Raw genomic sequence first — 16,765 nt, 5'->3', positions numbered from 1 at the left:
ATACATAAAGAACTAGAACAAGAGAATAAAAGGAGATCTAATAAAGGTGCTCAAAATGATGAGGGGTTTAGATAACAACTTGCATTTATATAGCGCCTTTAACGTTGTAAAATGTCCCAAGGCGCTTCATGGGAGTGATTATCAAACAAAATTTGACACCGAGTCACATAAGGAGATATTAGGACAGGTGACCAAAAGCTTGGTCAAAGAGGTTATTTTTAAAAGGAGGAGAGAGACACGGAGAGGTTTAGGGCGGGAATTCCAAATAGCGTAGCGATAAAAATCGGGGATGAGCAAAAGGCCAGAATTGGAGGAGCACAGAGATCTCGGAGGATTGTAGGGCTGGAGGAGGTCACGGAGAGATTTGAAAACAAGGATAATAATTTTTTTTTAAATCGAGGCATTGCCACACCAGGAGCCAATGTAGGTCAGCGAGCACAGTGATGACAGATGAACAGGACATAGTGCGAGTTAGGATACAGGCAGCAGGGTTTTGGATGAGCTCAAGTTTATGGGGGCGGCAGGGGAGGGGGGGGGTGCACAAGATGGGATGCCAGCCAGGTGAGCATTGGAATAGTCACGTCCAGAGATAACAAAGGTATGGATGAGGGTTTCAGCAGCAGATGGATTGAGGCAGGGGAGGAGACAGGCGATATAATGGAGATGGAAGTAAGTGGTCTTGGTAATGTAGCAAATATGTGGTCAGAAGCTCATCTCAGGATCAGGTAGGATGCCAAGGTTGCAAACGGTCTGGTTCAGCTTCAGACAGTGGCCAGGGAATGGAGTTTGATGAAGTTAACGGGGAAAATATTTCCACTGGTCAGTGAGGCAATAACTAGAGGTCATAGGTTTAATCATCAAAAGAATGAAAAAGGTTAAGAACAATACATATTTTTAAATAAAAAATACAAATACGATGAACCTTTATAAAACACTGGTTCGGCCACAACCGGAGTATTGTGCCCAGTTTAGGGCACCGCACTTCAGGAATGATGTGAAGGCCTTAAAGAATGATGTGAAGGCCTTAAAGAGAGTGCAGAAGAGATTTACTAGAACGATTCCAGGGATGAGGGACTTTAGTTACATGGATAGACTGGAGAATCTGGAGTTGTTCTCATTGGAACAGAAACGGTTGCGCGGAGAGTTGATCGAGGTATTCAAAAGGTCTAGGCAGAGTAGATAGAGAGAACCTGTTCCCACTGGCGGAAGGGTCAAGAACCAGTGGATGTAGATTTACAGTGATTTACAGAACCAAAGGTGACATGAGGAAAAACTTTTTTTTAAACAGAGTAGTTAGGATCTGGAATGCACTGCCTGAGGGGATGGTGGAGGCAGATTCAATCATGGCCTTCAAAAGGGAACTGGATAAGTACTTGAAAGGAAAAAATCCACAGGGCTATGGGGATAGGGCAGGGGAGTGGGACTAGCTGGATTGCTCTTGCACAGAGCTGGTGCGGACTCGATGGGCCAAATGGCCTCCTTCCATGCTGTAACCTTTCTATGATTCTATGGTACATGGAATGCCCTAATTCTGGTGGAAGCAGAATCCATAATAACTTTTAAATGAAAGCAGATAAATATTTGAAGATTTAAACAGTTATGGGGAAAAGGCAGGGAATGCAACCAAGCGGATAGATCTTTGAGAACTGGTGTAGAAACGGTGGACCAAATGTTCTTCTGTGCTGCAAAATTCTTCAAGTTTTGTTGGAAGTTGCGGAGCGAATGAAAACATTTATCACCATCACTAAATAAAACTTCAAAGATTAAAACACTGATTCAAAATACATTTGCAAGCAAGTGCAAATTTTGTAAACACCAGTATCGAAACCAATGCCAAGTTTGGAATGCCCATAATTCAATCATAACTTGTACAGTTTTGAAGTTTTATTTAATTATGGAGCTAAAATGTTGCTATGTAAACCATTGGAGGAATATTTGAGTATTACAGGTTGGAGGGAAAAAAAATTATGACTTGCAAGGGAATATCTGACTTTCGCCAGAATTCACTTTTTAAAAAAAAACTTGCTTCCTGCTGCTGCTATGGTTGATATTTTGGCATTTTATTCCTTGCAGTATTTAAATTCTTGTCCACAGGTAGTTTATGTAAAAACTGCACACAAATAAATATTAAAATAATCAAAGGGAAACAAATGTAGTTCTAAAACACAGCTTTGGCAACAGCCTGGGCACCTGTTCATCCTTTAGGCAATAAGTTGCACATAACCTTGGTCAGACCCCATCTGGAGTACTGCATTCAATTTTGGGCACTGCACCTCAGGAAGGATACACGGGCCTTCAAAGGGGTGCAGTGCAGATTCACCAGAATATCAGGACTAAGAGGGTCAAATTATATGAGGACAGGTTGCATAAACATGGCTTGTATTCCCTTGAGTATAGAAGATCGAGGTGTTTAAAAGGATTTGATAGAGTAGATAAAGAGAAATTCTCTCCTCTGGTGGGGGACTGAAGATCAAGGAGACATAATCTTAAAATTAGAGCCAGGCCATTTAGGAGGAAAATCAGGAATGGCACATAGGGCAGTGCAAATCTGGAACACTCCCCTACAAAAGGCTATGGGTGCTGGCACAATTGGAGCTTTCAAGACTGAAACCGATAAATGTGTGTTAGGCAAGGGTATCAAGGAATATGGAGCAACGGCAGTTAAATAGAGTTGGGGATAGATCAGCCATGATTTAACAATGTCAGAGCAGGGGCCAGGGGTTGAACCTTATCCTTATGTTACTAATAAGTGCCAATGAACAAGAGAGCAATCTATAATTTTAAACATAATGTATGGTCATGGAAAATTAAAATGGCAATAGCTGGAGAGTGAGAATAATTGTGCCGCATATTTGTCTTAACATGACAATGTAATTTTGGCATTGACACAATGCAGGAACATACATCCCTTTGAGTTGCAAACAAATATACTATCCAGCAATTTTTTTGTAAAGTATTCCCCTTTTTATATGGTACCTTCTAGGTGCAAATGAGCAGGCAGACCTGTCCCACAAAATCGAATCAATGGAACAAACACTAAAGTTGTAAAACAAAAACAGAAAACACTAGAAACACAGATCATCAGCATCTACAAAAAAAAGAGGTTAACATATCAGTTGTAACCCCTAATCAGTTCTCTTCGCAGACCTGCTGTGCATTTCCAACATCTGCAGTTATTTATGTTTAAGTTATAACAATCTCCTAAGGCAACATCACTGACTTAAAACAATCTTAAGATCACCTTACACCACGCTGCTAAAGACTGGGTTTTAAAAAGAAAACTTCGCCTGTCAAGTGAGTGGAGGGGGTGAGGGGGTGGGGGCTGCCCGGAGTTTGGGTGCAGTTCGCCCCTTTGCCCAACCCCCCTGGGGTGTGGGGGGGGGGGGGGGGGGAAGAGCCCAGTATCGGAGCTGGGGGCCGGGACCCGGCTGCAGTTGGTGCCCCAGGTGTGACGCGCCCTGCCCCTCACCATGATGCGGCGGATCAGGTGGGAGCTTCCCCCCCCCACCCCCGGTCCCCGGTCCCCTGCCTCCTCCGTTCACACTTACATTACTCTGGCTCTCACTCGGCCTCCCTTTTTCCCCCTCATTGGTCCGTCTCCACGCATCCTCACTCAGCCGCCAGGGCGGGCCGGGCCGGGCCGGGGGGCGCCCCGGACTCGCCGACTAACACTGCGCCGTGCTCGCCGCTTGACAGGAGGGCCTGGCCGCTACCGGGCCGTCTGCTGCACTCGTACAAGGCGCCCTACCTGCTGGAAGCGTGTGACCGGGGGTTGACCAGGCCCCAGATGCGAGGTGTGGGCCGTACGCAATTTCCTGGGGAACTTGTTGCTGCGGAGCCATTTCAGTCCGAGGGACCCGGGCATCTACCCCGCGCGCATGCGCAGGGCCGCCCCCCACCCCAGGGCGCGTGCCCCCGCTTTCAAAACCCGGGCATGCGCAGTGCCGGGAGAGTCGGGAGCGCGCGACAAACGGACAGCGCCGGTCGGATGGGCGGGAGAGAGAAGCGCGGAATATTCCAGAACGCTTCCCGGTCAGTCAGAGGGGACCCGGCGGCGGGCGGGCGGGAGAGAGGGGAGGAGGAGGAGGAGGAGGAGGAGGCAGCCCGGCGGCGGGGGCGGGGGGAGAGGCTTCATACGCAGGGGGTTGGATCTGGACGTTCGAGGTAACCCCTCCCGCCGCCGCCGCCTCCTCTCTACAGGCAGGGGCCATGGAGCAGCCGCCGCCGCATTGGCACCAGGTTCGAGAGGCTGCATGTGGGAAGAAAGGCTGGTGAACCTGGGGTTTCTGTCATGGGAGCAGGGGGTGGAAAGGATTCCGAGTTAGCAGAGGCTTTAAGGAGATTTGTTCTGGTTAGTGATTTGGGGAGGGGGATGGAGGGTAGTGGAGAGGAGGAGGAGGTGGAGGTAGGGTGGGTGCAATCGCTAGAGAATGAAAGGGACACTCGCATCTTCACAGGTTGCCCCATGGATCCTTCACCAGTGCCTCTCCCTACCCCCTCGCTATGATGAATTACACTAACCCGAGGATCGGAGTATACAGACTGAGACTGTAATGAATTACACTGACCTGAGGATCAGAGTATACAGACTGAGACTGTAATGAATTACACTGACCTGAGGATAGGAGTATACAGACTGAGACTGTAATGAATTACACTAACCTGAGGATCAGAGTATACAGACTGAGACTGTAATGAATTACACTGACCTGAGGATCAGAGTATACAGACTGAGACTGTAATGAATTACACTAACCTGAGGATCAGAGTATACAGACTGAGACTGTAATGAATTACACTAACCTGAGGATCAGAGTATACAGACTGAGACTGTAATGAATTACACTGACCTGTGGATCAGAGTATACAGACTGAGACTGTAATGAATTACACTAACCTGAGGATCAGAGTATACAGACTGAGACTGTAATGAATTACACTAACCTGAGGATCAGAGTATACAGACTGAGACTGTAATGAATTACACTAACCTGAGGATCAGAGTATACAGACTGAGACTGTAATGAATTACACTGACCTGAGGATCAGAGTATACAGACTGAGACTGTAATGAATTACACTAACCTGAGGATCAGAGTATACAGACTGAGACTGTAATGAATTACACTAACCTGAGGATCAGAGTATACAGACTGAGACTGTAATGAATTACACTGACCTGTGGATCAGAGTATACAGACTGAGACTGTAATGAATTACACTGACCTGTGGATCAGCTTCAGCTTTGGGACCTGGGTTTAAATTCAGTTCAAGCTGGTGTAGTGAAGCTTCCTCTGGTTGTAACTTGTGAGGGTCCCAATGTGAAATTTGTTCACACAGCTTTTAATAAAGATGGTCCACAACACTGACACTTTCACTCAGAGAGGCCAGAAGGTTGGCCAGTGTGGGAAATTGAAAGGAACATGTTGGCTCTTTTCTGAGGTTGGATAAATGCAGGTTCTTCTTGATCACATCCTTTGTATATCACTGGTATGAGTCAGTCTCTGGGAAAAATGACATCAGGGATGATGTTCCTTTTAAGGTGTTTTTTGACCTGATTTGAAGCTATATGACCTTTCCCAATCCTACCCTCTGTAGGCTTCAGTTAATTAATCCAATGTCTTGCATTCTAATGTTCATTCCCAGCACTTGTGAAATCCATTTGTCATTTTTTTAAGTAAAAACGATGTGTAAAAGATACATATAAATCTCCAGTGGCAATGCTCAGGGAAAGTCAGAAGATGTGGTAAATATTTAAGGGAGGTGAGAAATCTACATTACAACTGAATGAAAAACATATAAATGATAAGGTTTTTAAAAAAAGTTTGATTAAAGTAATATGAACTCATGATAAATATTGATAAAAATGAAAGCTGCAGTTCAGCAAAATATATGCATGGATGGAGGTGGACTGTATTGTAGTTGAGGTGAGAGGTTACATGTAGGAGATTGATAAATATGGAAAAGGTTAAAAGGGAGGAAAAATGAAAGGAATAGAAGAATAACTGCAGATATAAAAATCAATGAGGTGCAATAGAATTGTGCAAAGAAAGAAAGGGTTGGTACAAGGACCACTGCTTTTTTTGATATGTATTAAAGACTTGGACTTGGATGTACAGGGCGCAATTTCAGAATTTGCAGATGACATAAAACTTGGAAGTGTAGTAAACAGTGAGGAGGATAGTGATGGACTTCAAGAGGACAGAGACAGGCTGGTGGAATGGGTGAACACATGTCAGATGAAATTTAACGCAGAGAAGTGCGAAGTGATACATTTTGGCAGGAAGAATGAGGAGATGCAACATAAACTAAATAGTACAATTCTAAAGGGGGTGCAAGAACAGAGAGACCTGAGGGCATATGTGCACAAATCTTTGAAGGTGGCAGAACAGGTTGAGAAAGCAGTTAGAAAGGCGTACAGGATCCTGGGCTTTATAAATAGAGGCATAGAGTACAAAAGCAAGGAAGTTATCTTGAATCCTTATAAAACACTGGTTTGGCCACAACTGGAGTATTGTGTCCAATTCTGAGCACCGCACTTTGGGAAGGATGTGAAGGCCTTAGAGAGGATGCAGAAAAGATTTACTAGAATGGTTCCAGGGATAAGGGGCTTCAGTTACGTGGATAGACTGGAGAAACTGGAGTTGTTCTCCTTAGAGCAGAGAAGGTTGAGAGGAGATTTGATAGAAGTGTCCAAAATCATTAAGGGTTTAGATAAAGTAAATAAAGAGAAATTGTTCCCATTGGCGGAAGAGTCGAGAACCAGAGGACACAGATTTAAGGTGATTGGCAAAAAAAAAACCAAAGGTGACATGAAGAAAAACTTTTCTACGCAGCGAGTAGTTATAATCTGGAATGTGCTACCTGAAAGGGTGGTGGAAGCAGATTCAATCGTGGCTTTCAAAAAGGAATTGAATAAATACTCGAAGTGAAAACATTTGCAGGGTTATGGGGAAAGTGCGGGGGAGTGGGACTAACTGGGACTTAAACAGGAGCAGGAATGACAACTCAACATTCCTGGTTACAGGGTTTTCAGACGAGATAGAGGGGTGATAAAAAAGAAGGGGGGGTGGCAATATTGATTAAAGAAAAAATAACCACCTTATCTACATATCCTGCTACCTTCAAGGATCTGTGGACATGCACTGCAAGATCCCTTTGTTCCTCTACACCCCTCGGTATCCTCGCATTTATTGTGTACTCCCTTGCCTTGTTTGCCCTCCCTAAATGCATTACCTCAAACTTCTCTGGATTGAATTCCATTTGCCACTTTTCTGTCCACCTGACCAGCCCATTGATATCTTCCTGCAGTCTACATCTTTCCTCCTCACTATCAACCACAAGGCCAATTTTTGTATCATCTGCAAACTTCATGATCAAGCTCCCTACATTCAAGTCCAAATCATTAATATATACCACAAAAAGCAAGGGAGCTAGTACTGAGCCTTGTGGGACCCCACTGGACACAACCTTCCAGTCACAAAAACACACATCAACCATTACCCTTTGCTTCCTGCCACTGAGCCAATTTTGGATCCAACCAGCCACTTTCCCATGGATCCCATAGGCTTTTACCTTTTTGACCAGTCTGCCATGTGGGACCTCGTCAAAAGCCTTACTAACATCCGTGTACACAACATCAAACGCATTACCCTCATTGACCCTCCTTGTTACCTCAAAAAATTCAATCAAGTTAGTCAGACACGACCTTCCCTTAACAAATCCATGCTGACTGTCCTTGATTAACCTGTGCCTTTCTAAATGACGATTTATGCTGTCCCTCAGAATTGATTCCAATAATTTGCCCACCACCCAGGTTAGACTGACTGGCCTATATAATTACTCGGTCTATCTCTTTCTCCCTTTTTAAACAAGGGTACAATGTTAGCAGTCCTCCAATCCTCTGGCACCACACCTGTAGCCAGGGAGGATTGGAAAACGATGGTCAGAGCATCTGCTATTTTCTCCCTTGCATCTCTTAACAGCCTGGGACACATTTCAGCTGGGCCTGGCGATTTATCTACTTTCAAAGTTGCTAATCCCCTTAATACTTCCTCTCTCACTATGTTTATCCCATCCAATATTTCACACTCCTCCTCATTAACTACAATCTCTGCATCGTCCCCCTCTTTTGTGAAGACAGACACAAAGCATTCATTAAGAACCATACCCACATCTTCTGCCTCCACACATATGTTACCTTTTTGGTCTCTATTAGGCCCTACTCTTTCCTTAGTTATCCTCTTGCTCTTTATGTAGGAAGCAAAGGGTAATGGTTGACGGGTGTTTTTGCGACTGGAAGGCTGTTTCCAGTGGGTTCCACAAGGCTCTTTGTGGTATATATTAATGTTTTGGACTTGAATGTGGGGGGCTTGATTAAGAAGTTTGCAGATGATACAGAAATTGGCCGTGTGGTTGATAGTGAGGAGGAAAGCTGTAGACTGCAAGAAGATATCAGTGGACTGGTCAGGTGGGCAGGAAAAGTGGGAAATAAAATTCAATCCAGAGAAGTGTGAAGTAATGCATTTGGGGAAGGCAAACAAGGCAATGGAGTACACAATAAATGGGAGGATACTGAGAGGTGTAGAGGAAGTGAGGTACCTTGGAGTGGCATGTTCACAGATCCCTGAAGGTAGATAACGTGCTTAAAAAGGGATATGGAATACTTTCCTTTATTAGGTGAGGCATAGAATATAAGAGCAGGGAGGTTATGCTAGAACTGTATAAAATATTGATTAGGCCACAGAGTACTGTGTACAGTTCTGGTCACCACATTACAGGAAAAATGTGATTTCACTCGAGCGGGTACGGAGGAGGTTTACGAGGATATTGCCAGGGCTGGAGAATTTTAGCTATGAGAAAAGATTGGATAGAATCATAGAATCATAGAATCATAGAAGTTACAACATGGAAACAGGCCCTTCGGCCCAACATGTCCATGTCGCCCAGTTTATACCACTAAGCTAGTCCCAATTGCCTGCACTTGGCCCATATCCCTCGATACCCATCTTCCCCATGTAACTGTCCAAATGCTTTTTAAAAGACAAAATTGTACCCGCCTCTACTACTGCCTCTGGCAGCTCGTTCCAGACACTCACCACCCTTTGAGTGAAAAAATTGCCCCTCTGGATCCTTTTGTATCTCTCCCCTCTCACCTTAAATCTGTGCCCCCTCGTTATAGACTCCCCTACCTTTGGGAAAAGATTTTGACTATCGACCTTATCTATGCCCCTCATTATTTTATAGACTTCTATAAGATCACCCCTTAACCTCCTACTCTCCAGGGAATAAAGTCCCAGTCTGTCTAACCTCTCCCTGTAAGTCAAACCATCAAGTCCCGGTAGCATCCTAGTAAATCTTTTCTGCACTCTTTCTAGTTTAATAATATCCTTTCTATAATAGGGTGACCAGAACTGTACACAGTACTCCAAGTGTGGCCTCACCAATGCCCTGTACAACTTCAACAAGACATCCCAACTCCTGCATTCAATGTTCTGACCAATGAAACCAAGCATGCTGAATGCCTTCTTCACCACCCTATCCACCTGTGACTCCACTTTCAAGGAGCTATGAATCTGTACTCCTAGATCTCTTTGTTCTATAACTCTCCCCAACGCCCTACCATTAACGGAGTAGGTCCTGGCCCGATTCGATCTACCAAAATGCATCACCTCACATTTATCTAAATTAAACTCCATCTGCCATTCATCGACCCACTGGCCCAATTTATCAAGATCCCGCTGCAATCCCAGATAACCCTCCTCACTGTCCACAATGCCACCAATCTTGGTGTCATCCGCAAACTTACTAACCATGCCTCCTAAATTCTCATCCAAATCATTAATATAAATAACAAATAACAGCGGACCCAGCACCGATCCCTGAGGCACACCGCTGGAAACAGGCATCCAGTTTGAAAAACAACCCTCGACAACCACCCTCTGTCTTCTGTCGTCAAGCCAATTTTGTATCCAATTGGCTACCTCACCTTGGATCCCATGAGATTTAACCTTATGTAACAACCTACCATGCGGTACCTTGTCAAATGCTTTGCTGAAGTCCATGTAGACCACGTCTACTGCACAGCCCTCATCTATCTTCTTGGTTACCCCTTCAAAAAACTCAATCAAATTCGTGAGACATGATTTTCCTCTCACAAAACCATGCTGACTGTTCCTAATTAGTCCCTGCCTCTCCAAATGCCTGTAGATTCTGTCCCTCAGAATACCCTCTAACAACTTACCCACTACAGATGTCAGGCTCACTGGTCTGTAGTTCCCAGGCTTTTCCCTGCCGCCCTTCTTAAACAAAGGCACAACATTTGCTACCCTCCAATCTTCAGGCACCTCACCTGTAGCGGTGGATGATTCAAATATCTCTGCTAGGGGACCCGCAATTTCCTCCCTAACCTCCCATAACGTCCTGGGATACATTTCATCAGGTCCCGGAGATTTATCTACCTTGATGCGCGTTAAGACTTCCAGCACCTCCCTCTCTGTAATATGTACACTCCTCAAGACATCACTATTTATTTCCCCAAGTTCCCTAACATCCATGCCTTTCTCAACCGTAAATACCGATGTGAAATATTCATTCAGGATCTCACCCATCTCTTGTGGTTCCGCACATAGATGACCTTGTTGATCCTTAAGAGGCCCTACTCTCTCCCTAGTTACCCTTTTGCCCTTTATGTATTTGTAGAAGCTCTTTGGATTCACCTTTGCCTGATCTGCCAAAGCAATCTCATATCCCCTTTTTGCCCTCCTGATTTCTCTCTTAACTCTACTCCGGCAATCTCTATACTCTTCAAGGGATCCACTTGATCCCAGCTGCCTATGCATGTCATATGCCTCCTTCTTATTTTTGACTAGTGCCTCAATCTCCCGAGTCATCCAAGGTTCCCTACTTCTACCAGCCTTGCCCTTCACTTTATAAGGAATGTGCTTACACTGAACCCTGGTTAACACACTTTTGAAAGCCTCCCACTTACCAGACGTCCCTTTGCCTGCCAACAGACTCTCCCAATCAACTTCTGAAAGTTCCTGTCTAATAGCATCAAAATTGGGGATGTTTTCTTTGGAACAAAGGAGGCTGAGGAGAGATTTAATTGAGATATATAAAATTATGACGGGACTAGATAGAGTGGATAGGGAGGACCTATTTCCCTTAGCAGAGGGGTCAGTGACCGGGGGCATAGTTTTAAAGTAATTGGTAGAGGGATTAGAGGGGAACTGAGGAGAAATGTTTTCTCCCAGGGGGTAGTGGGGGTCTGGAACTCACTGCCTGAAAGGGTGTTGAGGCAGAAACCCTCAACTCATTTAAAAAGTACTTGGATGTGCACTTGAAGCGCCGTAACCTACAGGGCTACGGACCAAGTGCTGGAAAGTGGGATTAAACTGGATAGCTCTTTTTTGGCCGGCACGGACATGATGGGCCGAATGGCCTCCTTCTCTGCAGTAACTTTCTATGATTCTATGAGCTGGATTGTTCTTATAAATTGCTGGCTCAGGCTCGATGGGCCGAATGGCCTCCTTCTGTGCTGGAACCATTCTTTGATTTTAAGAAAAAAATTGCGTTTATATAGCACCTTTTGCACGCTCAGGACACCCCACAGCCAGTGAATTACTTTTGAAATGCAATCACTCGTTTTATGGGCAAACATGGCAGCCAGTTTGTGCAGAGCAAGGTCTCACAAACATCAAGTGGGAAACGTAAACAATTAATGTTTTAGGTGATGTTGATTGAGGGCGGAATGTTGGCCAGAATACTGGGAGACGTCCTTGTATGCATGGTGTGGCGTGGTTGGAGATTGTGGTGGCTGGGACGTGGATGGTGATTATTCAGGGCAGGTCTGTGATTATAAACGTTGAAAAATAGAAAGCTCAAAAAAGGAAGAAAAATTAAAACAGAAAAACAGAAAATAACTGTCCAGGTACAAAAATAAATAGCGCAGAATAGAATAGCAGTTCATTGAGCCAGAGCAATTTGGGGAGCAGGTGTGTGATCGGGAGGAGGGAGGATGCTCATACATGCATGTTGGGGCTTAAGGGACTGGAGTTGGGAAAACAGGTACACTGAAAGAAAGTTATCTGTAATTGAAGAAATTTGAGTGAACCAAAGTGCAGTGTCAGAGTGTGACACAGAAAGTGTGTGCCAATTTTTTATAGCTACCAGCTGATATCCCATGGTGTTGCTCACGGTGAGTCTGATATTTTATAAGAACGGGTTTTATTCAAGTAGTATTATCAAGGACACTTAATTTATCAGCATTAGGAGCAGTCCTGGGATCTGGGAAGGGAGCCCAGAGTTTGACTGTACTAGGATGGGTGTCACAGGGTCTAACAGTACATTGAGGAAGTGGGGAATGGGGTCTAGGGGCACAACAGAGAGAAATTCTAGAAACATTGGGGCAGGTCCTGGGATCTTGGATTATTGGGAGAATGTTTGTGGGTGCATTGGTTCTTGGATCTGGGACAGTTCTATGGTCAAACAGCATTGCTCCCAAGGCCTCAGGGTAGAATCATAGAAAGGTTACAGGATGGAAGGAGGCCATTCGGCCCATCGAGTACGCGCCGGCTCTATGCAAGAGCAATCCAGCTAGTCCCATTCCCCTACCCTTTCCCCATAGCCCTGCAAATTTTTTCCTTTCAAGTACTTATCTGGTTCCCTTTTGAAGGCCATGATCGAATCTGCCTCCACCACCCCCTCGGACAATGCATTCCACATCCTAACCACTCGCTGTGTAAAAGAGTTCTTCCTCATGTCACCTTTGGTTCTTTTGCCAATCACCTTAAATCTATGTCCTCTGGTCCTTGAGCCTTCCGCCAATGGGAACAGGTTCTCTCTATTCTACTCTGTCTAGACTTTTCATGATTTTGAATACCTCTATCAAATCTCCTCGCAACTGTCTCTGTTCCAGAGAGAACAACCCCAGCTTCTCCAGTCTATCCACGTAACTAAAGTCCCTAATCCCTGGAATCATTCTAGTAAATCTCTTCTGCACCCTTTCTAAGGCCTTCACATCTTTCCTGAAGTGCACTGCCCAGAACTGGATACAATACTCCAGTTGTGGCCGAACCAGTGTTTTATAAAGGTTCATCATAACTTCCATACTTTTGTACTCGATGCCTCTATTTATAAAGCCCAGGTTTTCGTATGCTTTTTTAACCACTTTCTCAACCTGCCCTGCCACCTTCAACGATTTGTGCACATATACCCCCAGATCTCTCTGTTCCTGTACCCCTTTTAGAGTTGTGCCCTCTAGTTTATATTGCCTCTCCTTGTTCTTCATACCGAAATGTATCACTTTGCATTTTTCTGCATTAAATTTCTTCTGCCACGTGTCCGCCCTTTCCACCAGCCTGTCTGTATCCTCTTGAAGCCTATCACTATCCTCCTCACTGTTTACTACCCGTCCAAGTTTTGTGTCATCTGCAAATTTTGAAATTGTGCCCTGTACACCCAAGTCCAAGTGATTAATATATATCAAGAAAAGCAGTAGTCCCAGCACTGACCCCTGGGGAACACCACTGTACACCTCCCTCCAGTCCGAAAAACAACCGTTCACCACTACTCTCTGTTCCCTGTCCCTTAGCCAATTCTGTATCCATGTTGCTACTGCCCCCTTTATTCCATGGGCTGCAATCTTGATGATAAGCCTACCATGCGGCATTTTATCAAACGCCTTTTGAAAATCCATATACACCATATCAACTGCATTGCCCTCATCTACCCTCTCTGTTACCTCATCAACAAACTCTTATCAGGTTAGTTAAACACGATTTGCCTTTAACAAATCCGAGCTGGCTTTCCCTAATCAATCCACGCTCGTCCAAGTGACTGTTAATTCTGTCCCGGATTATCGTTTCTAAAAGTTTACCCACCACTGAGGTTAAACTGACTGGCCTATAGTTATTGGGTTTATCCTTGCACCCATTTTTGAACAAAGGTATAACATTTTCAATTCTCCAGCCCTCTGGCACCACCCCCGAATCTACGGATGTTTGGAAGATTGTGGCCAGTACCTCTGCAATTTCCACCCTTACTTCCCTCAGCAGCCTAGGATGCATCCCATCCGGACCGGTTAGCTTATCTACTTTAAGTACAGCTAGCCTTTCTAGTACCTCTTATTTATCAATTTTTGGCCTATCCAGTATCTCAACTATATCTTCCTTTACTGAGACTGTGGCAGCATCTTCTTCCTTGGTAAAGACGGGGGTTTGTGAGCATTGGTAGGGGGGGGAAGACCTGGGACCTGGCATCAAGAGGTGGCGAAGTCCGGAGTGAGAAATCCTGGTTACAGAAGAAGGGGAGAGGGGTCAGGACCTGGTAATATTGGGGGGCAGGGTCTGGCAGCTTGAGGGGATGAGGATCCAGGAAAAAAGGGCTCAAAGTGCCCTTGCCACGTTTTGAGCTCAGAATGATACAGTACAGCAGGAGACTATTTGGCCCATTTTGCCTCTGCAGCTCTTTGAAAAAGCTATCCAATTAGTCCCATTCCCCTGCCTTTCCCCTTAACCCCACAAATATTTCCCTTTCAAGCATTTATCCAATTCCCTTTTGAAAGTTATTATTCGATAAGGTGTCACATAAAAGGTTGTTACACAAGGTAAGGGCTCATGGGGTTGGAGGTAATATATTAGCATGGATAGAGGATTGGTTAAAGGACAGAAAACAGAGTAGGGATAAACAGGTCATACTCAGGTTGGCAGGCTGTAACTGGTGGAGTGCTGCAAGGATCAGTGCTTGGGCCTCAGCTATTTACAATCTATATTAATGACTTAGATGAAATGACCGAGCGTAATGTATCCAGGTTTACTGATGATATAAAGCTAGGTGGGAAAGTAAGCTGTGAGGAGGACACGAAGAGCCTGCAAAGGGATATAGACAGATTAAGTGAGTGAGCCTGAAGGTGGCAGATGGAGTATAATATGAGGAAAAGAGAAAGTATTCACTTTGGTCGGAAGAATAGAAAAACAGAATATTTTTAAATGCTAAGAAGCTATTAAACGTTGGTGTTCAGAGAGACTTGGGTGTCCTGGTACAAGAAACATAAAAAGTTAGTATGCAGGTACAGCAGGCAATTAGGAAAGCAAATGGCATGTTGGCCTTTATTGCAAGGGGGTTGGAGTACAAGAGTAAGGAAGTCTTACTACAATTGTACAGGGCTTTAGTGAGACCTCACCTGGAGTACTGTGTACAGTTTTGGTCTCCTTATCTAAGGAAAGATATACTTGCCTTTGAGGCGGTGCAACAAAGGTTCACTAGATTAATTCCTGGGGTGAGAATGTTGTCCTATGAAAAAAGGTTGAGTAGAATGGGCCTATACTCTCTGGAGTTTAGAAGAATGAGAGATGATCTCATTGAAACATTTAAGATTATGAGTGTGCTTGACAGGGTAGATGCTGAGAGATTGTTTCCCCTGGCTAGAGAGTTTAGAACTAGGGGGCATAGTTGCAGGATAAGGGGTCGGCCATTCAAGGCTGAGATGAGGAGGAATTTCTTCTCGCAGAGGGTTGTGATTCTTTGGAATTCTCTACCCCAGCGGGCTGTGGATGCTGAGTCATTGAATATATTCAAGGCTGAGAGATACATTTTTGGACTCAAGGGGAATCAAGGGGTATGTAGATCGGATGGGAAAGTGGAGTTGAGGTCAAAGTCAGCCATGATATGATTGAATGGCGGAGCAGGCTCGAGGGGCCGTAAGGCCTACCTCCTGCTCCTACTTCTTGTGTTCTTATTGAATCTGCTTCCGCTACCCTTTCAGGCAGTGCATTCCAGATCATCATAACTCGCTGCGTTAAAAAAATGTCTCCTCATGTTGCCTCTGGTTTTTTTGCCAATTACCTTAAATCTGTGTCCTCTGGTTACCAACCCTTCTACTGGAAACAGTTTCTCCTTATTTACTCTACCAAAACCCTTCATGATTTTGAACACCTCTATCAAATCTCCCCATAACCTTCTCTGCTCTAAAGGGAATAATCCCAGTTTTTCTACCCTCTCCACATAACTGAAATCCTGCATCTCTGCTACCATTCTAGTAAATCTCCTCTGCACTTGCTTCAAGGCCATGACATTCTTCTTAATGTATGGTGCCCAGAATTGGCCATCATACTCCAACTGAGGCCGAACCAATATTTTAGGCCTGTCTGGCACCCCCACCCACCCACCGCTTTCCCTGTTGGTTCCAGCCTTGAAGCAGTTCGTGCATAATTAGTGTGTTTGCCAATAAATGGAAACTCATTTGCTGCTGAGCAGAGAAGTGGAAAACCCCAGCTATATAGTCTTTAATAAATATAAATTTCCATTTAAGAAGTTACCTCAGAATACTCAGTTTCCAAGTTCTTTTACAAAGATTTACCCTTCAGCCCAAATAATTTGCCATCTTTCTCAGAAAATGTTTTAACTGAATTTGAAGCCAAAATAAAGAGGGATTGGGAGGAACCCAGTAATTGAAGTTCATCTTCCGGCTACGTTTAAATCTCTTGGGGTCAGAGGGAACCAAACTGTAATCCTCTTCAACTTTTCCAATGAGGGGGGAAAAAATCCACTTTTGATCTAGCCTAGAAATTGCACTGTCAAAATTATTTAAAAATAATGCCCCTCCCCCATGAAAACCATTGCACCATCAGCTGTGGAAGGTACTCAATGATTCCCCATTTTCTCAAAACTAAGGTAACATGCAAAATTACGCATTGTGAAGGTTATTCCATCTGGTATTACATCTAATCATCTTAACATTCAAAATGGCTTGTGTATCTTGGCA

The 16,765-nt window shown here is 44.5% G+C and overlaps 2 protein-coding genes across 5 annotated transcripts in view; one reads left to right on the top strand and one right to left on the bottom strand.

Annotated features, from left to right (window-relative positions):
- Positions 1 to 3,893, bottom strand: part of asb7 (ankyrin repeat and SOCS box containing 7) — a 64,461-nt gene extending 60,568 nt beyond the window's left edge. For 2 of the 4 annotated variants that reach the window (XM_067971649.1, XM_067971648.1), the window contains exon 1: positions 3,549 to 3,893. Coding sequence is in view for 1 of the 4 variants with exons in the window: in XM_067971648.1 (XP_067827749.1) it covers positions 3,549 to 3,607 (59 nt within the window). In the remaining 3 variants the exon portion in view is untranslated. The remainder of the gene's footprint in view (positions 1 to 3,548) is intronic. The other 2 variants (XM_067971651.1, XM_067971650.1) reach the window with 1 other exon arrangement.
- Positions 3,894 to 3,955: 62 nt separating this feature from the next.
- Positions 3,956 to 16,765, top strand: part of lins1 (lines homolog 1) — a 48,293-nt gene continuing 35,483 nt past the window's right edge. Inside the window, exon 1 of the mRNA XM_067971647.1 lies at positions 3,956 to 4,032. The gene's annotated coding sequence lies outside the window, so the exon portion shown is untranslated. The remainder of the gene's footprint in view (positions 4,033 to 16,765) is intronic.

This window comes from Heptranchias perlo, chromosome 34, assembly GCF_035084215.1.
Source record: "Heptranchias perlo isolate sHepPer1 chromosome 34, sHepPer1.hap1, whole genome shotgun sequence".
In the NCBI taxonomy this organism is placed as follows: Eukaryota; Metazoa; Chordata; class Chondrichthyes; order Hexanchiformes; family Hexanchidae; genus Heptranchias; species Heptranchias perlo.
Note: the sequence above shows the minus strand (reverse complement) of the source record. Positions and strands in the feature narration are given on the sequence as shown.